Source organism: Cicer arietinum, chromosome 2 (genome assembly GCF_000331145.2).
Source record: "Cicer arietinum cultivar CDC Frontier isolate Library 1 chromosome 2, Cicar.CDCFrontier_v2.0, whole genome shotgun sequence".
Lineage (NCBI taxonomy): Eukaryota > Viridiplantae > Streptophyta > Magnoliopsida > Fabales > Fabaceae > Cicer > Cicer arietinum.
Window position 1 is genome coordinate 45,988,385 of NC_021161.2, and position 27,968 is coordinate 46,016,352.

The following is a 27,968-nucleotide window of genomic DNA, read 5'->3' on the forward strand; positions in this document are numbered from 1 at the left end:
TTTCCATTAACAAAAATTATTATATTTATTCATGTCTTTTCAATTTTAGAAAAAATATTGAGAATCAAAACAAAAATACCTTATGGCCGTTTACCAAAAAGAAATCAAACACTTTTGTAAACTAAGATCAGCAAACAAGTGTTTAAATTTTTAAATATTAAAAACTGAAAAACAACTTTTTGCGAAAGAAATCAAATCGACCCTTACATCCACCAATCCATATAACTGTATTTTTTTGGGTATTCACCACTTAATTGAACATCTAAGCCTAAACATGACAAAATCAATAAATGGGTAATTTTACAATACTTGCAAACTTTTCACTCTTCTGTCCACACAAGAATTAGGTATGTGCAAAACCAAATAAACTCAATTAGCGCAATCATTATCATGGACATTCAAGTATTAAGTATCTCAAAATGATAAAACCTAATAAAGTCGGTAAGTCATAAGTGCAATTGCTATCATTGACATTCAAGTAAAGCATCCAACAAAACTAAAATCTAATTAGCATCGACTTTGTCCATAATGGCATATTCATGTTGCATACTATCTTCATTGGGTCTGTAGTATTGGTTCTGAGAGGACAAGCCCAAGTTAGATACTTGGCTTGTATAAAGGCAGGCATATCTCTCAACCTGCATCATGCACATTACACAAGTTCATTAACCTAATTACAACTCAGTGAGGTCAATTTTTATTATGATCTGGGCAGAAAAAAATATTCATTCATTTTTAGAAGTTTCTAAATAGAAATAAGGATATAATTTAAAAGCATAATCACACATTTTGAGGCATAATTTAGCAATAGTTGGTATGCTATTTCACATTAGTACAATGTCTCCTAATGGAATGGCTATACACGTGTAACAACATTAGTGCTAAGCTTGGTTTCTTGCTGTACACAAGTGTGAAAACAAACATGAATAATGATGTTGTGCAGCACCAAAAAATGCTGGTTTTTTACCTGATGAGCAAAACGAGAGTTCTGATAACCAGCCTTCATCAGTTGTCCCCATTTCGGGTGAAACTGCAATAGTTTTATTTTAAATAATTGGTATCTTGTGTACAAAGTAAATTGAATAAAATGTGTGTACACGATTAGCAGAACTAGAGATAATAGGAAAAGGCTCAGGTTTCTACCTGTTTGTGTAGTTCGCTTAGGGATGTTTGATAATTCAATCGCATCTTGTCTCTTTCATGCTGATAAAAAAAACTATCAGCCACTTAAAAAACAAATGCCGGCCGTAATTTGACTCATGCATAACTTGCATGGAAGAAACAGAATTAACCTAAAAGACCTAACCTTCAAATTTTCATCATGATTTGATTTCTGGTTGGTATTCAAACAATGTAACCGATCCTCAAGAGCAATACAACCGCTCCTCAGAGATCTAACATTCTGCAAACAAGGCTACTTAAATAAAAAAATCCTACCACCCAAAAAGTTTACTTAGTTTGTTAGGTGATGTTGACCGAGAATTGAAAATAAGAATACAAAAGCACATTTCATTAAAATTGGCCGAAGCCCCTATGATATTTGTTCTGCATGAATTAAGCCTATACTCTATCGTTTCATTTTCGATTTCTAAAATGCCACTTTATTTTATTGACAAAAATAAAAGATGATAAAATTAATAAGCACCTCACAATTTTTCTTCAATTTCCGGAGGAGTTGAACCTCCCTATCAAGTTCTGGGATTACCAACATTGTTCTCCAACCTGCTCATGAATATATTGAACCATAATCAAATTTAAATCATTTGAAAAAGAAACGACAAATATACACTATTTTAAAAAAAGGAAATTTGGGTTTCAATATTTGAGCTTTGATCAATGCCTTGCTTTCAAATTACTTTTTCAGCCATCTATATTTCTCTCCTCCTAATATTACTATATTAGGAACCAAAGGTAATGGCCAAATGATGAAAAAGTCTAATAATTTAATTGAAGAGTGATAAGGACTAATATAAAATACCAAGAGTTTTTTTGCTGCTCAGTATATCTCCATAAATGTGATCCCCAACATATAGAACCTACAAGTATTACCAGATTCACAGAAAGCTTCAGTAAATGTACCTACAAGTATTACTAGAAGTCATAAAATGACAACTGCCACGTTTTCTGCACAAGCAATATTCCCTTCAAGTAAATACAATTCACAATAAATTTACCGCCATTTATTTAAGCAACAAGTATATATTTTTTTAAAAAAAGAAATCCATACCTGTGAACTTGCTTCTATTTCAAGTAGAGGATACAGATGAACGACATTGCCACCCTAAAATGGAATCACCATATATGGTGATAAAATATTGAGGTATAAATTTTAATCAGATGACCTACAAGACAATATTAATATACCTGAAAAACCTTACGAGCACTGCTCTTATCTTTTGTTGAAACCCTTGCTATGATATTACCCACCTTTAACAACTCACAAAAAAAGACAAATTTCAGAGCAAGATCACTGAAGAAATTAATACAATGATTTGATGTGCTATTGTTACCTGAAGCAGAGGAGAGCCATCATTTGTATTAATGAGCATTCCACTCTCAGGCTCAACCTCAAACAGGTTAGCATGATTATCTTCCTTAAAAAAATTCGGCTTTGCACTGCATGAATGATTGATAAGGTCAGCAAGGAGATCTATAAGATAACTGACATGATTCTGTAGGAAACACAAACAATTCAGCCCAAGAACATAGTCAAATTGCAACAAAAAATATGTTCAGTTTTGCTAGTTCCACCCCTTTTATTTCTAGTTACACAAAAAAATAACCTTTTGTACATGAACTGAATTCATGTATGTTTTTAATTGAGTTCGTGTAGGTTACGTGAATTTAGCTCACATAAGCTATTTGGGTGTAAATAGAAATAAAAGGGGTGTAACTGGCAAAATTGAATGTGTTGTTATTTCTTGTAAATACATAAACTGACTGATACACTATGTAACATCATGAAAATTACAATATAAACTGATACTACATAACATAATGAAAATTACAATATAAACTGATACTACAAAACATAATGAAAATTAGAATATAAAAATGTTTTGTGATTGGGATAAAAGAAACTGCAAAAGCCATTCACTGAACAACAAAAGGACCCAACTAAGTGATTGCAAGGCCTCTAAGTTACTTGTATTAGAGTTTGAGCATTATGGAAATCCTAGGGCACAATTAATAATGTAAAATGAAAAGCTACTTTAAGCAGAGTGATGACAAAATAGAATCAGCTAGCTACATATTCTCAGATAAAAACATGACCTGCCAGTGATGACAACATCAAAGTATTGAAGCCAGTCAAATTTGGTACCGTCATTCACCGCACTGGATCCACAGATGAAATTCATGACAACACATGTATAGTCCCATAAACTGTAAAAGATAGAGACGCGTCTTTTAAATATTAGTTAATTTTTCGTAGAGAAAGAAACCAAAGTACAAATGTATTTATATTTTTGAGTAGATCAATGCATAATAAACAGTAAACAAACTTTTCAATGTATATTTCCTTATCATGAATTGACTTTTGCAAAAGCTTAAACTGTTGCGTGAAGCCACATGAATGATTTGTAATATTAATCTCTATTTTTACGGTGAAACATGCAAATATCTTGTGCTGGAATTAAACTTTTAATTTAGAAGACAGGCTTAGATACTATGTCAAGAACCATGGATGATTTTTTTGCAATATACTACGATATTCTTTTATGTTCTCAGATTTGAACTTTAGAAGGTAAAATAATATATATGTATAAATATATTATTTTAGAGAATGACAGTGTGGCCTACTTAAGCAAGATCTGTTTTCATCTTGTTCTCATATAGAGAAATCATCAGTACCTGTTTGTCACCATAAATGTAGCTCGATTAGACTCTCTAAGCCCTTTAAGCATGGGAACTATTGACTTGTCTTCATTGATATACCTAATAAAATTTTAAATTTCAGAATGACCAAGTCAGATGATTTCATTACGAATCCAGAGATACATTAAATTTACCACAGATGATTATCACAATGATATTTAAATTCATCGGGATAATCTAGTGATATTAGAGTTATACCTTTTGGGATCCTCTGCAACCTTTTGCTTCAACGTTCCATCTCGATGGCACAAATCAACTGCTTTTCGAACATCTTTGTAGAGACATGCATAACTGGAATGACAACTCATAAAACAATATTTCAAATGCTCAGTCATTTCTGTTTTACACCAACTATGGTATTCCAACATTTGAAAAGAAAACATGGTTTGGCCGCTGCCCACTATGCTAGTAATTCAAACTTCCTAGTATTTACCAGCTATTTAGTGTCCTGTACTCCCTAACAGGTTTAGCAGCAAGCAGACATAACCTTTTAATGCCTTAGCAAATATCTTGTGCTGGAATTAAACTTTTAATTAATTATCCCGCCTCTGCCTCGATGGCAATACATTATTATATATGATAATCGAAGATAGTTTTTTGAGAAGCCAACCAAGATTTTTTTTTAATTGCCAAGGAATAAAAATAACAAATAGCACATACACTTGTTAAAAGAAGATTCGTGCAAGCAATAAAAGGACTTACTCAACGGGTTTTAAAAACTTCCCAGGATATTTGTCCTTAAACTCAACCAGCTGCGCAAACAAGTAGGCTTCAGCAAGTGAAAAGAGTGTGTCAATTAGAGCATACTCTGGCTGATCATAAGAAGTAGATACTAAAGTATTTCCATAGATCAGAAGTTTCTCTTCTTTTGACAATTCTTTAAATCCATGATAAGCTACTTTCACATATTTGTAGCAATCCATCTAAATATATGAAGTGATAAAACAATCAGTATAACAACAAAAAAGGATATCAAAAAAAGGATATTAAAAAAGGTATAAAACATTTGCTTGATCTTAACCTTCAAGATGTTGCCTTCCTTTTTGTCAATAACCAAACCTCTAACCATGTAATCTGAATCAAATACCCAACTAAGTAGCTGCAAGGAAAAAACGTCATTTAGCAAAAATAATACACGATTTAAGATTAATAAAGACAAACAAATAAAAAATAAATTAAGTAATAATCAAGCAGGGACTAGGATAGTTGGATGAAATTAAAAAAATGCTTGTTTTCTAGTGACTGAAATTGTTAGGCAATTAATAGCAAACAAGGACCCTCAGAGTTGGAGAGATAAAAGTTATGACGGATCAATGGTCATGCAGCAAAGGTATGATTCAAAATGGAAGTTATGAGGACAATTGAGGTAGCATCCATTGGAAAAAATAAAGAATAGACTCGACTTAAATGTAAATGGTTTGTTGTCAGACATTAATCATAACAGAATATAGAATATTATGAAGCTGTTTAAATAAAGAGTATTACATCACGAGAAAGAGTTGATGAATTCAAAGTGAGTAAATAAACCCCACCAAAAAAATACAACACCGCTTCTATCATCACTTGCATGAGAAAAAGAACAAAAATAATTAAATCTGATAGAATTAGCATCAGATTAAGAAGACAAACCTCACTAGGATAGTTGTATTTACAAACCAGATTTTGGACTGTCTGTTGATAAACGAGGGATTCAAAAGTGTCAACCTTGTATTGCGCCAAGGTATAATCCATGTCAAATCCCACAGCCTTAATGCTCTTCATATACAGTGGCCGGTTACAGAAGATCTGGTTTCCTATACTAGTTTTAGGTGCAGTATCAGGAGATGATGGCGATATACATGGCCGTTTGGCACTTTTGCTGCCAGGAGAGTCCATTGAGCTTTTGTCCATTGAAAATTGTGAATGCAACTGATCAAATCCTGATAGATTTTATCAACAACAAATAATTAATTCTAGTAATAATTATGAATGACTTTGGTAAATACAACAATGCATTAATGAAAGATGAGTATACAGTAACCATTGATCAAGTTCCTTAACTTTCCATAAAAGATTCCCCAAAAGGCAGTACAATAGAATAAATGCCCAAAATCTACATAGACACATGCATTAAAAAAACACCAATGTACTATATTGAGAATAAATATGGAAGAATTTGTGGTTCTAATTGTAATAAAAACTGTAAATCATGCAGGCCTATACATTTTATTCACAGTTAGGTTTCTGCTCCATCTAGAGAGCTTTCAAAATGATAACATATTAATCACAGAAGCACTAGAGCAGATTCTCACGTTAAAGGATGACAGATATTTGATAAGAGCATAAAAAAAAAAGGAAAAATATAGCAGCCACAAGATTCTTGAAAGCTTACCTTGAGCATGAAAGAACGATTATAAGGCACAAACACACACGCAATATGATATGGTTCAATTGAATGTATTTAATATGATATTAAATTTCTCAATCACAAACACACACATGAAAGAACTAAAAATTAAATTTCTCAATCGAATTTATCTGTAAGTATTTAATATGTCTGATATTCTGAATTGAATGTATTTAATAATCTCGCCATATCTTGTTCTGTATAACACATAACAAATTAAGCACGAATTAAATCACTTGCTTAAACGATAAACTCAACTAGAATCAACAAAATTTAGCAATGCAGTAACAAGATTCTTGAAACCGTACCTTGAGTGGGAAAGGACTATTACAAGGCACAAACGCTACATGCTATGATTCAAACAAACAAGCACCTGAACTAAAAATTTAATTTCTAAATCGAAATAATCTCCTAAGTATCTGATATTCTGAATCGAATGTATAACACTGGAACAAATAAAGCAAGAAAATATCACTTGCTGAAACAATAAACTAAATCAGAATCAACAGCATAATCGAAAAGCCTTGAGGATCAAGAAAGCAAAGAGATGAAAAGAACCTGCGAAAGCGAAGTGAGAACCAGAGAAGATTCCAGAAGCAAAGCAAAGAAGAAGAGAGAAAAACGGTTACGGAGAGAGAATGAAATGAAATGAAACGGTTTTGGGGTTCTCATGTTGCGAAGCAAGCTTTAAATAGATCAAAAGGTGCGCTAAATGAGAGAGAAATTGCAATTGTAATTTAAATTGAAGTGAAATGCAAATGCAAATGCAGTTGCATTTACATTACAAAACTTAGCACTTAGCAGCAATGCATGTAATGCTTGTTGCTTAATAGCAAAGAAAATGCGTTACTTTAACTTATCACTTTCAATTTATGATGCTTTTCAGCAATAGTGAAATGGCAGAATGGAAAACAAGGGTTTAGAAATTGGACTTATGCGGTGTTTGTTTGGGTAGTTTGGTTTGGGTTTAGGGGAACGTGAAATTGGTGGGAAAATGAAAGTAAGGAGGCAAAAGAGTGAGGGGAAGGACGGAGTGCAGTACCACGTGGACGAAGAATAAGCGATTCGTATTGAAGAAGCACTTTTTGCCTTTTGAATTGTGATGCTTCTCTTTCTTTAGTGGATATAAGTAGCAGCTACTTTTTTATAAAAGGTTGTCGTTGAGAAGTGCTCTCAATCTTGTTAACATTTTGTCTATAAAAATTAGCTCACAATTGATAGTATTACTGATAACAAGTAAGTAGTACGGTCTATTCGCATCTGTGTGCTCCTTTTTTTTTTAAAATAAAATTCTCTATTATATACCTACATTAATTTATATATTAAAATATTTTATTTTTTAACTTTTAAGAAATTATATTTCTGCTCTACGATCATAAAAAGATAATTTTTTGTGTGTGCAGTATGACCGTTTAATTATTTTATTTTGTATTTTAATAAAGTAATAATTGTTAATTTAATAAATACAAAATAAAAAAATTTAAAAAAACAAAATTATATTAATAAATTAAAAAAAATTAACATAAAAATAAAATACATCAAAGTTAATACGATTTAATAAATGGACCAAAATAAATAACGTATTATATTATTTTAATAATTTTCTTCTATTTTATAGATAAATTATAATTAATTCTATTTTATTAATAAATTTTTCCCATTTTTTCTCCTGATCTAATAAATAAATAAAATAATAATAATAATAAAAGTAACAAATACATCAATTGAGTTTTATTGAATTTTGTTTGATTTGAATGTACACAAAACAAAATACTTATTTTTCATTTGTTAGATCGAGAAGAAAAAATAGAAGAAAATTGTTAACAAAATATAATTAAATCGCTAATTTATTTGTAAAATAGAAGTGACTTGTTAAAATAATATAACATATTATTTATTTTGGCACATCTACTCAACCACGTTACCTTTAATGTATTTCTTTTTATTAAATGTATGGTGTTTGATTTTATTAATATAATTTTATTTTTTAAAATATTTTTATTATTTTTTTATTAAAATAATAAATAACCAATAGAGAGTTAAAAAATAAAATAAAAAACGATATAGATGCAAAAAAAAACCAAGTAATTGTTAAATTAATTTAAGTATTTAGTAAGTAATTCAATTAACTTAAAAATATAAAATTATATTTTTAATTAAAAATAAATTTTATATTAATTAATATTTTAAATATTTTAAAATTAATATTTGAAATTTTATTCATTTATTAATTTAAAATTTATTAGTCTTTATATATTTTATGTTTATTTAACTAGTTTATTTATTTTAAATTGTTTAATTTAAATAGTATTTATTTAAATTATTTTAAATTCCATTAAATAAATTATATAGGATACAAAAAATTAATTACAATAATAGAGAAAAACTATTTGAAATAGTTAGTCAAAAAAACATTATAAGCAATAAATATTTAGCTCATAAATTAGTGTTACCTTGTCAAGCAATTTATCACACAATTCCTTTTAATATATTAATAAAAAACTAACACTAAAAGTGAGTCAATGATATTTATAATTAAAAAAAAAATCTTCAATAATTTAAAATTTGACAATGAAATATGTTTGAAAAAAAAATATAGAACCACATTGAGTACTGATAAAACCACATTAGTCCATCACCGATTAGTACTAATAAAATGATGGACACAAAACTTGAAGGAGGATATGAACAACAAAATGAATGTCACTAGGTGAATCTTGAATTTCACCACTGTCGATTGCAGATCGATGCGAACAGCTGCAAACACCACATCGAGGGTATAAACAAAAGTCAAGTTCCAATATCGATTTAGAGAAAGAGTTTTCATCAACATTTTATTTATGTACATGTTAGTTTCCCTAAACCAAGAACATGTATATGTGCACTTCAAACTAACAAACCAACAAAAAAGAACATATGTACACTGAGTCTAATCCTTTTAGATAAACTCGGATCAATATAAATACTCTTCGTAGTAAAAAAATCATTAATTACAAAAGCTTTTTTAAATAAAAAAAAAAACATTAATTGGAAAAGCTGGTTATTCCCCGACCTTGATTTTGTTTCTACAACGTTTATTTAAACATTGTAATGTTGGGTTGTTATTGACCATTTCAGAAATATTTTTGTCAAAGAAAGCAATTGAAAAAAGTTAATTATTATTATTAACTAGTTCGTAAACCGTGCGTCCCACGGAAACAACGATTTTAATAAATAAATTATTATATTAGTTTATATATATATATATATATATATATCAAATTTTATAAATTTTATTTTATTGATATTAAAAAAATAAGTTGACTTAAAAAAAATAATTTAAAATAAAAAAAATTAAAAAAAATCTAATTATAACTTAACTTAAAAACTACTTTCTTATACGCTCAATGTTATTGATGAAAAGTATGACTCCAACACCATGCCTTATTTTTTAATTCTACAAAGAATTTTATTTCTTTCCAAAAAACTTATTACAAAACAATACTTTTAATTTTAAACAAATAAAAACAATAATTATTAAAAAATATTAAATAATTAGATTAGATGAAATAAGAATTTTTAAAATAATGGACATGGACATATATAAAATAAGTAAATGTAAAGATGAGTAACTAACTTAATAGTGAATTTTTATTTTTATTATTCAGCCTTTGCTGTATAGGTGGACAAAATATCTTTCATTTTAGTACTACTCACAAAATACTAAAGAAAAATAATTTTCCCGTTACAAACAAAAAATTACAATACACATAAAAACTATGAGTATCTTTTATCTTTGAATTTGCATGTTAGTCTTCATTAATCTTTCATGAATCTTTTGAATTCTTTTGAATTTGCGTGATATTTAATAATAAATTTAGAATATAAAATGTATAGTATAGTAGTTTTTAAATTTGATAAAATAGTGTTTGAAATCGATGAAGTGAATTGTTTCTTTAATTCCTACATAAATTTTATATTTTCTTAAATAAATTATTATTTTTCTCTTCAATATTCTGAAAATTTAATTGAATTCATGGCTCTAAATAAATTCTATATTTACTTAAATAAATTATTTAGTAGACAACTTATAATCAAAATTATTAGGACGGGCAACAATTATTTATGAGAGAATTTAAAATCGGAGTTATTAAGACAAATCTTGTATAAGAGAATAGAAATATAAATATACAAATGTACAATTTGTTAACTATTTATGAGTGAGTTTAAAATCGGAGTTATTAAGACAAATGTTATATAATATGATAGAAATATACATATACGCATACAAAATTAAGAAACATAAACAATACAAAATATATATATGCATAACAAAACAATATAAAATAACAATCATAGATTGAAAAGAATTACCAATTCAAGTAATTAATTCGTGTAAACATATTGTTAGGCGCAACACGAACAAATACATAGTTTCACCAGGAATATTAATCTTAATTCGATAAATAAAAGCTCACGAATATTAATCTCAATAGTATCTCCATTAACACTGAGGAGATTAAGACAAAAACCACATTCGCATCCCTCTAACAACCAAATTCCATGACTCATTTCTTGGAGAAATTGAAGCAACAAAATATGATTTTTGTTTCAGATATTGGATAAAGATGAATAAGAAAAACTTTGATAAAGAAAGCTTAAAAGAAAGAAATGAGAGAGTACCAAAGATAGACGGTTAACGGAATATTAAAAGAATTCGTAAAATAAAATAATTTTTTTAATTAAATTAATTTGAAGCGGGTAGTTGCTAAAGTAGTGTTTAAAAAACAATTACAAAAACTGTCAAGTCGTGGTGTTATTCTTCTTTTTTAACTGACCACTAAATTCTCAACTGTTAAACCTCAAGTAGTGGTGTAGTGTATTTTTAATCCATCATTTTTATTTTTATTCTTTTATTTTTTTAATTGGCCACTAACTTTTCAACTGACATATGTACAAAGTCGTGTAACATAAGTTTAATATTATTCTAAAAAAAGAGATATTATATTGTATAGATTACCTTTCAATTGGCCACTCAATTCTCAACCGTGAAATGTGAAATGTCAAGTCGTGCATTATATTTTATTTTTAATTGGTCATTCACTTCTGCATTTCTCATGTAATAGAAGTTTTATTTTTGTCTTAAAAAAATCTTTTATTTTTAATTTATTTTTCTTATTTTTTAATTGGTCATTAACTTTTTCAACGGATACATGAAAAAATGTATTTTATTTTTAATTTTTTAATTGACCATTAAATTGTATCGCGGACAAAGATCGTGATGTAACAGAAGTTTTATGCTTTTCTTACAAAAAAGCTTTTTATTTTTAATTCATTCCTTTTATTTTTTTTAATTGGCCATTAACTTCTCAAGAATAAACACGTATTATTTCTATTAATAGAAACTTATATTTTCTTAACACTCTAATTTGTTGACACGTGTCAAACTTGCCAATTTATCATGTTTGCTTTATTATAATGTATAGATGTAATTAGTTAATTGCCATAAATCATTTGTTCTTGAATTCATTGTTATCAATGGAAATTTTAATATACATATATATATTTTTTTAAATACTTTCCACATAGGTGAGAGAAATAATTTAAAAAATTAGTATTATTTTTTGCTATATATTTGACCAACATATAATTATTTAATTTAATTTAATTAATTAATAGTTTAATTAAATAATTTTATTTCTTTTTTGTTGTATTAATTATATATGTATTTAGTTTTTATGGCATAATTTTAAAATATCTATTTACAATAAAGAATAAACTTATATAAATTGAAATATTACAATCTGATTACTGTAGCATAAAATAATATATGGCCTCCTACTATGAAATAATTGAAATTATAATAATATATATTTTTATAATATTTAACACGGTGGCCTCTAGTATTTTCAAGTCTATTTATATATATATATATATATATATATTAGCCTTAATAGTTTCATAATTATAGTCAACAATAGTCATCACTCTGGTTTTACTGATTTTTTTTTCTATTAATTATATTTACTTTTTATATTATATACCCTCTCGTGATTATTATAAACAAAAACAATTATTTAAATTTTGATGATGATTATAAATAAAAGATGATTACTTTTAGATTATTTAATTCTATATTCTTAATACATTTTTTATTTATTTTAAAATATTTAATATTAATAATTGTGTGTTTGATATTAAAAAGAGATAATTTGATAAATTTGACTTATAATTTATATAAAATTTAAAAAACTAATTACATTTAACTAGATTTCTTAATATATGTGATTGATACGTAGGAGAATGTAATAAAATGCAATTTATTAATACAATACCTTATTTATATTCAATGCATCAATGAAAAATAGTCTCCGTCAAAAAAGGAATTAATAAATAAGTAGTCAATGGTCAAGGCAAGTGCTCCATTTGTGTGTATAAATAAATGTCTCACAAGAACACATACAAACCGAAATAAGAAAGAAAAAGAACACATATTCTACGAACAAGATGAACACATCAAGGAACTCTACTGCTCTCAAATTGGCATTCTTATTTGCTTTCTTCATCATCACATCAGGTTAGAAATCGATGAGTGAATTGAGTAAATTTCCCATGCATATCACGTTTTGATTTATTTTTTCCAACCAGTTCACCCTTTAAATTAAATCATTCAATATCTGATACAAATTTATTCCGATATGATTTTCAGATTTAAATATATTTTTAGTTTATGCGGATATACTTTTTTTTTTAATTTCCATAAAATTAATTTTTATTTTTGATTTATGTAAATATACATTTTTTTTCTTTTGTCCTTGACAATAGCAATTTTTGAGGTCCCTAAATTTTATTTATATTAATTTATAATATATAGAAAATTTCTTTTATTGATCTAATATTTTTCTATTGTTTATGTAGATATGTGCATGAAGTCAGCAGCACAGTCACCTGTAGTATCATGGCCCTGCGTATCATCAAATCAGTGCAAAATTGGCAATTTTAGTTGCCAATGTATTAAAAATCAATGTGTTTGTGGAAGACCCCCTGTTAATGATAACAATTCTATTCCAAAACGCTCAATTGCAAATTGAGTAATGAGATATATAGTGCGTCAAGCATAGTGTATAATAAGAAGGTTAATTTGTCATAAAAAATAATAAAAAGGTTGTCGAGAAAATATTCCATCTTATTTTATTTTCAAACTTTATCTAATAAATGTGATAAAAGCTTGTTTAACATTTTCATTTTGTTTTGTTTGTTTGGTACAACTGTGTGTTTGAATTAAATTAAACCATACTTGGTAAACGTAATTAGTGTGTCCGACGCGCCTTTAATAACTTAAATAAATAGAATAAATAGAAACCTATCTAAATATACAAATGTGTCGTTGCTTTGTCCCTTAGCCTCCATGAACCTGATTCATTCTTCAAATCAGAACACGTTTGTATATTAAACAATTTAGTTTTAACCATCACATTTAAACGGGAACAAGTCCATAATTAAAAAAACAGCAAACCTGAAATGAACAAAAAGAATCATAATCAGAGACATTGTTATGTAATCAGTATGTTAGCATATACTGGTCTCTAATAATGTTAAGCACTTATAACTCATCCTTCTACCACCTTTCCTAAGCCGAGCATAGTTTACTCTCGGCACACGTTCCAGTGAACTTCACAAAGAGCATTAAGTGGCGTCAATTCACCATTGGAGATGCCATCATCATTTAGAAATATCGTAAAACGACTTATATGTTATTTGCCTGTCATGATAATGAGCAACCCTAAAACGAACAGAAGCTGACAGGACTACTCTAATTGTTAAAGCAACCTTAGGCACTGTCAGATTCATTTCCTGAATCAATATTCATCGGTTGTGGATTCTTGTAGCCACTAATCTCATCCTTGTAGCGTTTTTTATCAATAAGGGCTTTTGCCTCATATGGCTCCTTCTCCTCCGCTGTTCATTCAACACACAAAGAAATAGCAAAACTTAGTGACAACTAACAAGTAACAACATGTGATAGTACTTGATCAGGGATCACAATCAAAACAACTGGAACTGCATGAAATGAAACAACTGTCAACCAGCCATACCTGACAACTTTTTCCATTTCTCTCCGAGTACTCTTCCCACATCCGTAAATGAAATCCCAGGATTAGTTTTCTTTAGATTCTGTCATAAAAAAAAGTGGCGTTAGAAATTTCTTCCATTGATAGTTAAAGACATATTTGCTAAAGGTCATATTCGGCTATCCAGAGTTCAGAGCTTGTTTGAAATGTTAGGACTTAGATTAGTAGTTAGTTAATAATAATTAGTTAATGAGTTAGTTAGTTGAGGTTGTTATAAGGCTACTTGTATAAATAGGGAGGTTAGGGAGTTCATAGAGATCATTGAATATTGTAACCAATTGTTGAATAGAGTAGTCGCTCTATTGTGAAGGGGAAACCCTTGGAGGAGAGATTATCTCCTAGTTCTCAATAAAAGTATTCTTTCTTAGGAATCAAATTCTTGGGTTCCTAACATGAAATTATACTGGTAAAATTTTCAAGTGTAAAACATAAAACACACCTCTCTTTCCATTTGAGAAAAGAACATGAAACCAGACATCGCCCTCTTGGGTGCATTTGGATCCTTTTTCTTCTTTTGTTTCTTCTTCTTTCCATCTTCATCGGCATCCTTTGATTTCTTCTTAGAAGTAGATGTAGATGTCTTAGAAGGAAGATCCTTCTTCGGTTCCTTTTTGGCAGGCTTCTGAAAATTGGCCATCATTAAGGTGTCAGGAAAACCAAGAATTTTAAAGAGTAGAGGTGGAGTATCACAAGATAATAAAGGTTGAATAAAACAAATCACTTGCCTCTCTCTCATCACCACTTTGGCTAGCATCGGAACCTTCTTCCCCAGAATCATCAGTAGGAGACCCTTCATCATCCTTCTCGGCAACAAAATCCTCATCCTGTAGACATTCGCCACTGATTAATTGATACACAAGCAAACAAACATAAAATCCTGCCACAGATGTTTTTCTTTTCCTTTGCCAAATATTTTCTACAATTTTGGATAATGGATATGAATCGATGTTGTCCTCAAATACTTAAAAACTAGAATACATATTTACTGAATGCTAATCATGAACAAAAGACGAGGATTAAAATTATTATACAAAACTTAGTCACCTCCTCATCACTTTCATCTTCACCAGCTTCATTTCTGATGCGCTCAAGATGTGGATCAACGGCATCATCATCTTCACTCTCAAGAACCTGAGCCACACCAACAGCTGGTTGGGCATCTCCTAAATTCATAATTTTCAAGCCCTTTGAACTGCATGTACAGGTAAAAAATGAATTGTTTATATAACAAACGATTTGAATTTGTTGCCAAGTAAAATTTGCCAATGAGGTATTATTTACCTGATAAAACCGTACAAATTGTGGTATTCATTTCTCTGAATATTACGGAAGAGATGCTCTTGATCAGATTTTAGTCTGATAAGAAGGTCAAAATAATGCATGTTGGAACCACCAGCAGCATGTCGCTCAAATTCCACATAGTCAATCTAGTCAGAAACAATGGAACAATCAAAACCTCTAATTTGCAATATCATATGCATGTTAACCAGCATTTAATATCTGATCATCAGTAAACAACTAACTGGACTTCACCTCTTCATGAGTAATAAGAGTGGGAGGTTTAGGTAGAAAGAAGAAGCTTTTCTCAAGGGGATAAAGAATTCCATCTTCAGCTTTCAAAGATGATTTCACAGCATAACCATCTTGACAACTCCTAAATTTTCCAGGCTTGGTAACCTTGGCCCCAGACAAACCACGTAATATTGTGGTGAACACTTCATGGATGAGCCCCTGATTATTGAATTGAAAATGAAACATATCAACTACTGCATTGCATCCATCACATGCAATATGCATGAACCATAGTTAACAATTTTTAACATCAATCAACCAACTAAAAATATCCCCTTCCTTATTTTCCCAAGCAACCTTCGAGGAACAGAACCTCAGGGTAGTATGTCAACAAATCAACAATGAACAGTTTAGGCAATACCTTATAAGTCAGCTCCAACTTGTCTTTGTACTTTGAGTTATAAAGATCTTCATGTAATGCCAATTCACTTTCAACCACATAATCAGTTTCGAACTACACAAAATGAGCAAAACAATGCTAGTTTCGAAAGAACACAAAATATGTATCACTATCACCTAAATTGGTAAACCATAAACCAATGAGCAATTACCTGCATCACAATATGAGGGTACAAAGTTTGTCCTTTCCGAATAGGGGGGTCAAGACTAATAACGACAAAGGTATGTGGCTGATTAGACTGTGGATACATACAGTCAGTTGACATGAGAAGTTGTCAGTATACTTAACAAAAGCACCAATCTTAAGCCGCGGTTGACTGATAAACTATATTAGTAGCTAATATGAAAACCAATATCAGTAAAATAAAAGCAATGGATCAAAAAATAAACCTTAGGAAGTAAAAATAGTCGAACCACACTGCTATACTGGATTTTGAAATCATTAGCCTGTCCTTGAAGCCGCAAGAATGACAGGTGTAACTCAACACTGTATCGTCCCCTGCACAATAATACAAATTTTTATAATTAGACTTTTGATTTTTCTCTTGAAAGGAAGTTAATGGAAACAGAAATATGCAAGACAGTGATAAGAAGCAGAAATTAGTTGAACGAACATGTCTGTCTGTCTGTGTATTTAAAAATGTTACCTGGGTGTAAGAATTGCAATACCCTCAAATGTTACAACAGCATCTTCACCTCCAGCACCCACATCAGCCATAGACATTATTTTATCACGGAAAACCTGATACAAAAAGGTTTTTGCAAATTTAGGTCACAGAATTTATTATAAAATGAAATTTGTTAACCTTGTGAACAAACTCACCTGAGCAGGGGGCCGATTTTCATCACCAACAAACTGGGTGTTGGAATTTGGTATATGGAAACTTATCTCCATCAATGAATCTTTCTGAGATCATATGAATAATATTAGACCATAAAAAATGCACATCCAAATGGAACCTGTTAACCGCAGCTGACAATACTGTTCAAACCCAATTTGGATAAGGAAGGATTTCTTGTAACCAGCTGCAATCTATTATAAACTGTATTCGTTAAAAATCAGAAGACTATATAGACAGACCTCATTGGCTCCAGTGGTATCATCCACATGAAACTCCAAGATCACATCATTTTTTCCTTGAAGGTTTGTTTGCGAGACATCCGCTAAAGGCACCTCAAAAGCTTGCTTTGAACCAACCATGAAAGCCAGCATATTTCCTGAAATGGAAATAGAAACATAAGAACATCCACTAGTAGTACAACTGTATCAAATAACTCTAATCAATCCCATCAAACAAGCTCTGCAATGAAGACAAAGACTGCATTTGGTTGGCAAAACAAGAAAGCGTGAATGAGATGAAGGTCCTGTTTGAAAACCCAGCCCCATCCCAACCCCCATAAAAACAACATTCCTACATTACAAGGAAATCTAGTGCATCTCGAAATACAAAATGAATGGTATCAACTCAATTTCTTAGTAGAGCGCTGCCCCTTGCTTAAAATATCTACGTACCATGTTCTTGTGATGCTGCCATGTTATACAGAATACCGTGTCAAATATTTTTTTCCCTCAAAACAAATTTTCTCAAAGTAAAACAAGTAAGGACAACAAAGAGAGATGTCTGAGAAAGACGCAATGCATCATGAGGAGAGATATCAATTTCAACAAATTCGTCAGTTCATGTAAACATCACCAACCATTTAAATCAACTTCTCCCCAATTGCGCCCACTAACAGAAAGCTGCTTTTCCTTCACAGTTATTCCAAATGTGTTTTGGAAAAAATTGGTCAAACTGACAACATCCTGCAAAGTAAGGATAAAATATCAACATAAGAAACGGTAGTTGATAGAAATCCAAGTCCAAGTCATTAATATTTAGATCTGTCAAAGTGTTAATCAAAGGAATAAAAATAAAAAAGCAAATCAGATATTTGAATTCTTTTGTCTACATCAAACATAAGTAAATGGACATTCAGGCATGACACAAAAGTAACCTGATCACGAAATCCAGTGAATTTGTAGTACAACCCATCTTTGGTCTGAAGACCAAGTTGATTAGTCTTTGGAACCTTCATCCATGTTACGCCCACTACGTCAGCTTTGTCAACATCGATTGATTTACCACCCCCCTGTCTCTTCCATAAAATTCCCCCCGAATATATTTTTATCTGCCCTGGATTCTGCAAATATGAAAAGATGTGTCTTACAAAACAATTGCTATCTTCGGCCACCTATTTACAAATTTACTAGAAAGTTTTCCCCCTCTTATCATTGTTCTTTTATTAAAAGTAGATTAAACTACAGCAAGGATCCTTTCTTTAATTATTTAAAGTTTCAAACAAGTCCTTTATTTCTTCTTTTTTTTATGTCAAATTAGCCCCTTATGTTTAAAAACATCAACAACGTTGTACCAAACTTCATTTTCATATATTTTTGTTACCAAAAGCCTTACTGGAACATTCAAAAAGGTGAATTACATCTTCAATTCATTCAAGACAACATCTAAATAATTATTGTGATACTTCATCAAAATTAGCATGGTCTTCTTTTAGTTTTTAACTAAGATTGTGACCTCGTTGTTTTTTAGGTGGTTACCTCATTGTTGTCAACAAGGGTCTAATTATGGTGCTAAGTGGTGAAACATTCTTTAAAGTATATCATTTAATGCATGCGCACAAATCAGTAGCAGAACTGTACTAAGAATCAAAGTCGTTTCAACGGTGTAAACATTTGTAAAGATAAATGACCAAGTTAACACACAAAAAAGATAAAGGACTTGTTTGAAACTTTAAATTAATTTAAATAGATGACCTGAGATATTTTATCCTTAAAAATAACAATGAAATTTGATTAGTCCTTGACATGGGACAAGCAATGCAACATTGAGTAGAGGCTATGCATATTTGGCCTCTTCCAATCAGTTTTTCTTTTTTTTTTGCAATGACTAGTGTTAGTATTTTATTGAGGACGGGGATCAAACCCGCGACTTTCTTATCACTCCACTCCCTAACTCCGCCACCTCAGCCACCAAGCCAAGTTTATATCCCCACCTCTTCCTATCAGTGTTGTTAAATAGCAGCCACCGCAGAATGGCGCGGTGGATTTCTTTGGCAAGGGTCATAGGCAATTTATGAAGGGATGTCTGCCGTGACGATGCAATAGGCTGCAACGGCGGATTTTTTGCCTTCCGCCATCAATGACACAGCTTTTTATGGATACTTAAAATAAATTGTACATCTGCCTCATCTTTTTTTTAACCCTCTAGCTCCCATAGTAATCCAAAGTTCAAATGGTAGGTAAGTAAAACCTTGACAAGAATGGTTCTATCCAGGATTCAAACTCAGGTTTTCTTAACTGAAACTGATTATCCACTGAGTCCAATCATACTTCTACCTCATCTTCAACCATGATTAAATAAATATTTTTCACTCGGTTGTCTATTTTCTATTTACATTGCAATCTTCTAGTTATTACTCATTAAATCAGACTCATCATGGTATTGATAGGAGAAACAAAAACCACTAATGCCCTAATTTTCCACAGTAACAACTAAAAACAAAAACAAAAATGGAACCTAATTACAAAATAAATAGATAATTAGTATACTAATAAAAATAAGAATAAGGATTGATGATGGTTCTTTTAGAAAAAGAGAGAGAGAATTGGCGAAAATCTGAGTGATAAATGTAAAGTGAAAAGAAGAGAATGAAAAACGATGAAATCAACAGAAAACGGGGGATTGAAGAGATTGAGAAAAAGAGAGAACTGACAGTGCCGCCGCGGCCTCCGAGGGTGATATTGTTGAAGAGATGACCGTCAGTCATTATTCAAAAACTGCAAACGAACATAGGAAGAGGATCAATAACAAAATAGTATACCATATAATATACCGAATACTCTAATGATTAAATAAGTTTTTGTCATATAAATATATATTTCATTTTTATTGCTCTAATTTTTTTTTTAAAACATAATGGTCGTCAAATATTTTTAATAAATATATTTAATTTAATTTTTATAATTAATTCATGATTTTTTAATTATGTTTAAATTGTTTTGGAAAAATATCTTACAAAATATTTTGATATTTAAAATATTTTTAAATGTTTTGACGCTTTAAATTTAATTCATTTTTTTAAAATAATTTAATTTTTTATTTATAAATTTTTATAATGTTCAAAATATATTTTTAAAAAGTTATTAAAAAAAGTTAACTTAATAACACCCGCAGAATTTGCTAAGAAAAAACTAATGAAGAATCATTGTTTAAAAAAATTAAAATAAAATATAATATATTTATATAGACAGCTTAATTAACTTATTCTAATTCACACACACACAAAAATGAGTAATACTTCTATTTTAATTATAAACAACTTATTCAAAAAAATAATAATTATAAACAACATTGATCAATATCACACTTATTTAAAAATTTAGTTTAATATAATTAACTTTTTTTCTGAAGAACTATTGTGTCTATGCAAGGTGTAATATTCTTTTAATAGAGAAAATTAAATCACTTATCTATCTATATTATTATATGTATTCTAAGCCTGGGTAAATCTTATATAAGTTTAAGTAATCCATATGCAATCACCGTATGTATGCGTGACACCTCTAGAAAACCTCTGATCATATTTTATTCTATTGAGTAAAAAAAAAATTATTCTATTTAGTAGTAGTAGGATTATACTTATGTGGCACCTCTTGAAAACTCCTCCCGTACTTTATTTTATTTAATAATAATAATTCTATTTCATAATAATAATAATAAATATAGCTTTTTTGTTTTTGTTTGGCATAAAATTAAATGATAGTAAAATTAACATAATAATGTATTATGAATGAGTAGAAAATGCAATAGATTTGTAACTATTTTTATTTTGCTTTGATTCAAAATTATTAATATTTTGAGTGTATTATATTTTTTTAAATATATTATAGATTTCGTCTCTTAAAACATTATTTTTTTTTTAGACTTAATTTGAATCTTAAGAAAATATGTGAAATCCAATTCGACTTCTAAAATAAATAATATCAATTTTATTTTTCAGATAAAAAAGAGACAACTTAATCTATACCTTAGAAAAAGAATAATTAAATCTCTAACAATGATCAAGTAAATAATTTGATTTCTAATAATAATTGAAAAAAGACGGTTTAATTCCTTATTTTTTGTTATATTTCATATTCAAGAATTTATATAATCAATTACAATAGTTTTTTGTTATCATTATTATTATATATGTCGAAAGAATGTAATCTATGTAATGATATTGTTTAACACAAATTTGGATTTAACAAAAAAATAATCATATTCTAAGTTTATATATTTTAATCTTTTATAATTTTATATTTATTTTTATCACACATTGTTAAAGAGCAATTAATAAAATTTGTTTATCAGTTACAAATAAAACACTTGTTGTATTATTCTTATTCATAAAAATTCATTATAGAGTAAAAATAATTCGTTATTTTAAGATCATTCACCTTCCATAGATTAAAAATATTTTATATATTCCAATTAAATTCAGTGCAACGCACATATATAATATGCCTAGTAACAATTAATAAGAGACAATATGATTCTTGGAACAGAAAAAGTTCTAAGTAATATTTTTAAATCAATTTCTATGTTCTTCTCTTTTTTTGTATTTAATAAATAAATTATAGAATGTTTACGTTAGATAAATAAAAAACGAAAAGAACAAAAGTGAAAATTGATTTAAAGAATCCATTTTATATTTTTAAGTGCATCAACTCAAATTTATAATACTCACTTAACTCTTACTTCTATGGAAGGTTTCATCACTCAATTATTTAACTTACAATATCACTTATGTTTCTTATTCACATGTGACAAATAAAATAATATTTTGTTATTAAAAAACCTTTACAAAATCTCATTGGAGATGCTATAAGTTAGATATCCTTAGCAACTCCAATATATGGAATTGTTATCCAAAGTGGGTTTCTTATAAGAGAATAAACCTACATATGAAATTGAATTTTCCAAATAACTTATTTTAAAATTAATAGTTTCTTCATGAGCATATAAAAAGATCTAAATCATGTAGTGATAGGCTTGTCAAGCAATTCAAGTACACAACGTGCAAATAAAGCTTAATAGGATAGACTATTGTACTTTTTTTATTTTTGAAACAAATTATAGTAAGTTGTTTAAAATAAAATGAACAACTACATAACATTGCAAATGAAAAAAAATGGTTTTGTCTAATCGAATACAACGAGCTTAGAAAAAAGATACTAACATTGATATTTTTATCAAGTTCCTCTTTTTCATTTTAGTATGCCACATTTTCCTTTCTTGAAACTCCATTTGAACATAAGAATGATCATTTATAAATATATAAAGATATATATAACCATCAATATCATCAAATTAAAGAAGAGAATCCTATAAAGTAAGTAGAATCTGAATAAAGTTAGTGGAGTTAGATCATAAGATATTAAAAATATAAGTAGAAAAAACATAACCATACAAAAGAACTATCCACACAAATTAGAGAAACTCCATAACAAGAAGATGCTTCGTAGAATTGAAAGCCTCATCCTACTTTATAAAGAAGTGGGAATATAAAAGAGTTGATCATGAAAAAGTAAAGCAAAGTGAACAAATTAGAGGGATACAAATAATCAAAACTTTTAACCAAAATGGATCTACTACTACATTTGAATATATTCATTATACAAGCATATGATACATATGTGATTGTGTGTACAAATAAAATACATATAGCTTGAAAGTATAATTGATTATACAAGCATATGATGTATATGTTAATTAGAGTTGACTTTGCCCCTATAATTGATTATAATGTGAAGTTATGATTTTTAACTTTTGATTTCATACATAATTTTTACTTGAATGTATCTAAACATTAAATTCAATTTATTCAAAATCAATTTTTATACTGCATAACCAAACCAAAAGCACACCGATTCTGTCTTTTTTCTTAGTCAATGATGTTCTTGTGCTTTATGTATAATATATTGTCACATTATGTGAAAACTAAATATAGCATCAGATACTATGCACACTATGTTAATGGATATAATTGTTTACTATGTTGACATCTATAGAATGATAGAACAGAACACTGATATTTTATTTTTGAAGATAGAAACAAAACAAGCATGGTAATTAGCATAGTGAGAAAGAGATTCTGCTCAGAAGCTTCTTGATTTTTTTCTCTAGCTTACACCCTTAGTTGATGCATTATATATAAGTGCATGCTTTTGTGATTAAGCTTTGTATGTGAAAAGCTTTAGAGGAACATAGTGAGGTGAAGAAAATAATGGGAAATAAAATGGCAACATACAACAAGTACAAAAGTTTCTTGTTCTTTATCAAAAAGTACAAGGTGACTGAGCTTGTTCCACCTCAGGAACTCAAGGAGGTTTTTTCCAAGTTTACCGGAGGAGGATTATACATGTCGACTGAACAGCTATACCAATTTCTTGTGGAGCATCAAAGCGAGGATAATTTGACCTTATCGGATTCAGAGAAAATTGTTGACAAGGTTTTGCTTCTAAGAAGGACTCATACAGAAAGTGTTTGTGTTGATCAAAGTAGAGAAAGGGAAATCACCCTTGATGATATCTTCCGTTTTTTGCTCCTAGATGATTTCAATGGTCCTTTAAAAAATGAGGTAAAGTCGGAATATAAATAGTCTTTAGATGAAGATTGGATGATTCATATTCTGAATTCATGTTTTTAATCAAATTTACTAAAGTTGGAACTTGAATAGTCCAATCTTACTATGATGATTTCAATTTCATGACTACAAGGGATGCATGGTTTTATAACTTTCCTACATGTATAGTTCCTAAGAAAATATAAGGTATAGTATTGAACTTTTGTTTAATGTGGAAAAGTTTTAACTAGAAAGTTGGAAACCATTCTTGGTACTAATTTTCATCTTAAGATTTTTAGTTTTGCTACTTTATCTCTTTTCTTGTGTTTTGGTTTAATATCAGCCTTATTATGCTAAAATCAAAGTAAAAATGTAATTACAGGTACATCATGATATGAGTGCTCCATTGTCACATTATTTCATATATACAGGACACAATTCCTATCTTACAGGAAATCAATTGAGCAGTGATTGCAGTGAAGAGCCAATCATAAAGGCTTTACAACGAGGCGTGCGCGTCATCGAACTCGATTTATGGCCAACTTCTAATAAAGATGATATTAAAGTTGTTCATGGATGGTATGGTATCATTTTGACTATATAAAAAATCAAATCATCTTTTGTTTTTACATGGTCTTAATCAATTCAACACATAACTTATTTGATTTTTGTCACATGATATCAACATAGGACTCTCACAAATCCTGTCTCACCTATCAAATGTTTGGAGTCAATAAAGAAATATGGTTTTGTTGCATCTCAATATCCTGTGATCATAACTATAGAAGATCATCTTACAAAAGAACTTAGACCTAAATTTGCAGAAGTAAGTTTTTTTTTTTAAACATCAAATGTTAGTTGTTATTTTGTTAGTAAAATAATAGTGGGAATCTTACAGATGGCAACACAAATATTTGGAGAAATGCTTTATTATCCTCAGCCAAATTGTTTATCAGAATTCCCTTCACCAGAATCATTGAAAAATCGAGTTATTATATCGACCAAACCACCCAAAGAACGTTTTGAGTCCAATCGCATCAAGGACAATTCCAACTATCCTGTGATGGATGGAAGTGGTGATTCGTCTTCAGACGAATCATCAGGAAAGGTATCACCAGATTCTACTAGTGAAGTGGAGATTAAGGGCGCGGTAAGATAGATGTATGCATTCACATATTTGTAAAGAGAAATGCTAGCAACACATTCTTTTTGAGCTACAAGTACTATTTACAAGTTTTGCGTGCTTGTGTTACAATATTTTTCGTGTTTATCAGAATGGAAGAGATCGCGATGAGGGAGAGACATGTGCATCATGTGAATGTGATAAAAGATTATATCAAGTGTGCTCACCTGATTACAAAAGTTTAATAACAATTCATAATAAGAAACTCAAGGGTAGCTTGAAAGATAAATTGAAAACTGATGGTGAACTTAGACGCTTAAGTTGGAGTGAAACAACCTTAGAAAAGGCTTCAGAATCTCATGGAACAGACATCATTAGGTACTTTTCAAACTTAGCTGGTTGTAGTAGCTTAACAGACGATCAAGTTTTAGTATCTAACAAGGTTCTATTTCATGACTTCCTTTTCCTCAATTATTACTCAAACAAAGTCTAAACTCTGTTTGTATAAACAATTTAGTTAAACATTTATGTTATAAATACTTATCGTATAAGTTATTTAATATTTTTTGTATAAATTAAAAGTTGTTTATATTACAAAAGATATAAGATGTTTTCATAAGCTATCTTAGATAGTTTATGGAAATAATATGAAAATAACTTATAGTTTATATTATAAACTGTTTTCATAAGTTCTTCAAAACATTCTCACAAATGCTTATGCCAGTAAAAAATCTTGAATAAGTCAATCCAAACATGTCATAGTTAGCTATCCTATGATTTATTTGATTCAAATTGTTACACTTCCAGGTTCACACAGAAAAATATCCTTAGGGTATATCCGAGGGCGACACGTGTCAAATCATCAAATTTCAAGCCACATATTGGGTGGATGTATGGAGCTCAAATGGTTGCATTCAATATGCAGGTTAGGGAATTGTCACTAAGTGTGTGTTTGATTTCTCGGTAGAGAGAGTCAAAAGGAATTCTAGACACATGATAAAATTGATTGACATGTTTGGACGATATAGGTTATTCCAAAGTGCATTAACTTCACATGCAAGTTACTATATCATATCTTTTCAATGAATGCTAACCTTACTACTTGTGTTCCTCATTAGGGGCTTGGCAAATCACTCTGGTTGATGCAGGGAATGTTCAGAGCAAATGGTGGATGTGGCTATGTAAAAAAACCTGAAATTCTAATGCAGAAACTTCAATGTGACAATGATTTTGTTCCTACAAGGATAATGCCAGTGAAGAAAACATTAAAGGTAAGCATACATCACTCATTACTACAAAGTAAACTCATTTGTTTGGGACATCTTAATGTTATGTTTTTATGTTCAATAACAGGTGAAAATATACATGGGACATGGTTGGAGCTTAGATTTCAGTCCCACACACTTTGATATGTTCTCTCCACCAGACTTTTACATAAAGGTCCGTTGCGAAATTCCTTATATATTAGTTGGTTTTGGAACAACAATTCCCAATAGACTTAACAAGTGTTTATTCAGTAGATAAAATCAAATAAGTCAATCTACATGATAGAAACCTATGAAGCACTGACACAGATATCAAACATGACATTCACACGTAAATGCAGGTAATAATTTAAGAAAATAGAAGTAATTATATGTAACTACATGAGTCAGTGTCGTGTTGTACTATGAACACACCATCAACCTAAAATGTTGGTGGTGTTAGGAAAAACAGCACAGAGAAATTTAAATAACACAGTCAAAACAGAAGAATATAACGTAAAAATTTTATAAATGGAGAAAATTACCACGACAAAAGAATAACACTTAGTGAAAATTGTTACAACACATAGACTTCTCTCAAATACTTTATAACCTCAATACAACCACACTCTCAAAACAAAATATCTAACAACCCCTCACAAAACTTGAAAACAAGAGTGAAAGAAAAAAGTCGTATATTTATGGTTGCATACTACAGATTTTTCTCGGAAACACAAAAACCTTTATTTTCGCAAACACAAAAAACTTTTATCTTCGCAAACACAAAAACACTGTTTACATTTGGATCAGTTTTTTGTGACAGGTCCGAATTGTTGGTATGCCAGCTGATATTGCAAAGAAGAAAACAAAGGTAATAACAGACAATTGGTTTCCTGTTTGGGATGAAGAGTTTGAATTCCCTTTAACTGTTCCAGAGATTGCTTTACTTCAGATACAAGTAAAAGACAAAGATCAAGGAAAAGATGATTTTGCTGGTCAAACTTGTTTGCCAGTATCAGAGCTAAAACTTGGATTTAGATCAGTCCCTTTATATAATGAAAAGGGTGAACAATTTAAATCTGTAAAGTTGTTAATGCGATTTCAATTTGAATGAATTGTAAATAATTTTTCATTTTTTTATGTTAATAGTTAATTTGTTGGGGGAGGAACGAAATATTAGTAGTTGAGATCGAACTGTGAAGCCTGAACTACTGGACCATAAAGTTGGCAAGGAAATTGATATTCAAGTCCAAAATATTTTAATTTAGTTTTGGTCAAGGAAATAATAGGACACAGTAGATTGATATTCTAGTCATTCAAAATTGTGGGGTAGATATTCTGTATGGACCACAAAATTGGTATAATCATGTTCCTTGAGAATGTGCTTGTTCTGCCTCTGAAGTCTTTAATTGGAAGCAAATTCTATAATTGAAACTGTGTAATGTATGATGTATAGTTGTCTCATCTCTCTTTTTCCCACTTATCATGAGTTTTAAAATAATAATCAGTCTCAATCTCTCTCTCTTCACTTAATATCAAACGCATCTTTTAATATTATTCATTAGTTTCAAATACAATTCCGACATTATCAA

At 29.6% G+C, this 27,968-nt stretch overlaps 3 protein-coding genes and 1 long non-coding RNA gene across 9 annotated transcripts; 2 read left to right on the forward strand and 2 right to left on the reverse strand.

The window, feature by feature from the left end:
* Positions 1–350: 350 nt before the first annotated feature.
* On the reverse strand, positions 351–7,437 carry LOC101502615 (uncharacterized). The gene is made up of 16 exons (XM_004490931.4): positions 6,821–7,437; positions 5,506–5,795; positions 4,898–4,975; positions 4,579–4,799; positions 4,075–4,167; positions 3,853–3,936; positions 3,274–3,384; positions 2,511–2,616; positions 2,365–2,427; positions 2,228–2,281; positions 1,979–2,036; positions 1,646–1,722; positions 1,307–1,402; positions 1,144–1,203; positions 968–1,030; positions 351–638 (listed from the first exon to the last, which is right to left on the reverse strand). Exons 2-16 carry the CDS (start codon positions 5,764–5,766, stop codon positions 504–506), a joined length of 1,560 nt encoding a protein of 519 aa, XP_004490988.1. The 5' UTR covers positions 5,767–5,795; positions 6,821–7,437; the 3' UTR covers positions 351–503.
* Positions 7,438–12,626: 5,189 nt separating this feature from the next.
* On the forward strand, positions 12,627–13,477 carry LOC113785465 (uncharacterized). Its single transcript, XR_003471584.2, has 2 exons — positions 12,627–12,818; positions 13,160–13,477. It is a non-coding gene; the product is annotated as an uncharacterized lncRNA (long non-coding RNA).
* A 182-nt stretch (positions 13,478–13,659) lies between these two features.
* LOC101503142 (FACT complex subunit SSRP1-like) lies at positions 13,660–20,240 on the reverse strand. 2 transcript variants are annotated; one of them, XR_189451.4, is made up of 17 exons: positions 20,116–20,240; positions 18,340–18,525; positions 18,043–18,148; positions 17,426–17,562; positions 17,168–17,251; positions 16,992–17,086; positions 16,735–16,843; positions 16,497–16,583; positions 16,307–16,399; positions 15,907–16,104; positions 15,655–15,800; positions 15,418–15,565; positions 15,099–15,197; positions 14,813–14,995; positions 14,338–14,416; positions 13,867–14,200; positions 13,660–13,757 (listed from the first exon to the last, which is right to left on the reverse strand). XR_189451.4 is itself a non-coding variant. In XM_004490932.4 (16 exons), exons 1-16 carry the CDS (start codon positions 20,167–20,169, stop codon positions 14,073–14,075), a joined length of 1,932 nt encoding a protein of 643 aa, XP_004490989.1. In that variant the 5' UTR covers positions 20,170–20,240; the 3' UTR covers positions 13,660–14,072. The 2 variants fall into 2 exon arrangements, 1 of the variants encoding a protein (XP_004490989.1); XM_004490932.4 differs by having other exon boundaries at positions 13,660–14,200.
* A 3,113-nt stretch (positions 20,241–23,353) lies between these two features.
* LOC101503581 (phosphoinositide phospholipase C 6-like) lies at positions 23,354–27,840 on the forward strand. 5 transcript variants are annotated; one of them, XM_027331955.2, is made up of 11 exons: positions 23,354–24,024; positions 24,392–24,588; positions 24,700–24,835; positions 24,908–25,159; positions 25,284–25,510; positions 25,940–26,057; positions 26,251–26,403; positions 26,486–26,572; positions 27,200–27,247; positions 27,329–27,440; positions 27,526–27,840. In XM_027331955.2, exons 1-11 carry the CDS (start codon positions 23,671–23,673, stop codon positions 27,561–27,563), a joined length of 1,722 nt encoding a protein of 573 aa, XP_027187756.1. In that variant the 5' UTR covers positions 23,354–23,670; the 3' UTR covers positions 27,564–27,840. The 5 variants fall into 5 exon arrangements, with proteins under 5 accessions (XP_027187756.1, XP_027187755.1, XP_073221282.1 ...); XM_027331954.2 differs by having other exon boundaries at positions 23,359–24,024; positions 27,329–27,840; XM_073365181.1 differs by lacking the exon at positions 27,526–27,840 and having other exon boundaries at positions 23,362–24,024; positions 27,187–27,247; positions 27,329–27,508.
* Positions 27,841–27,968: the final 128 nt, after the last annotated feature.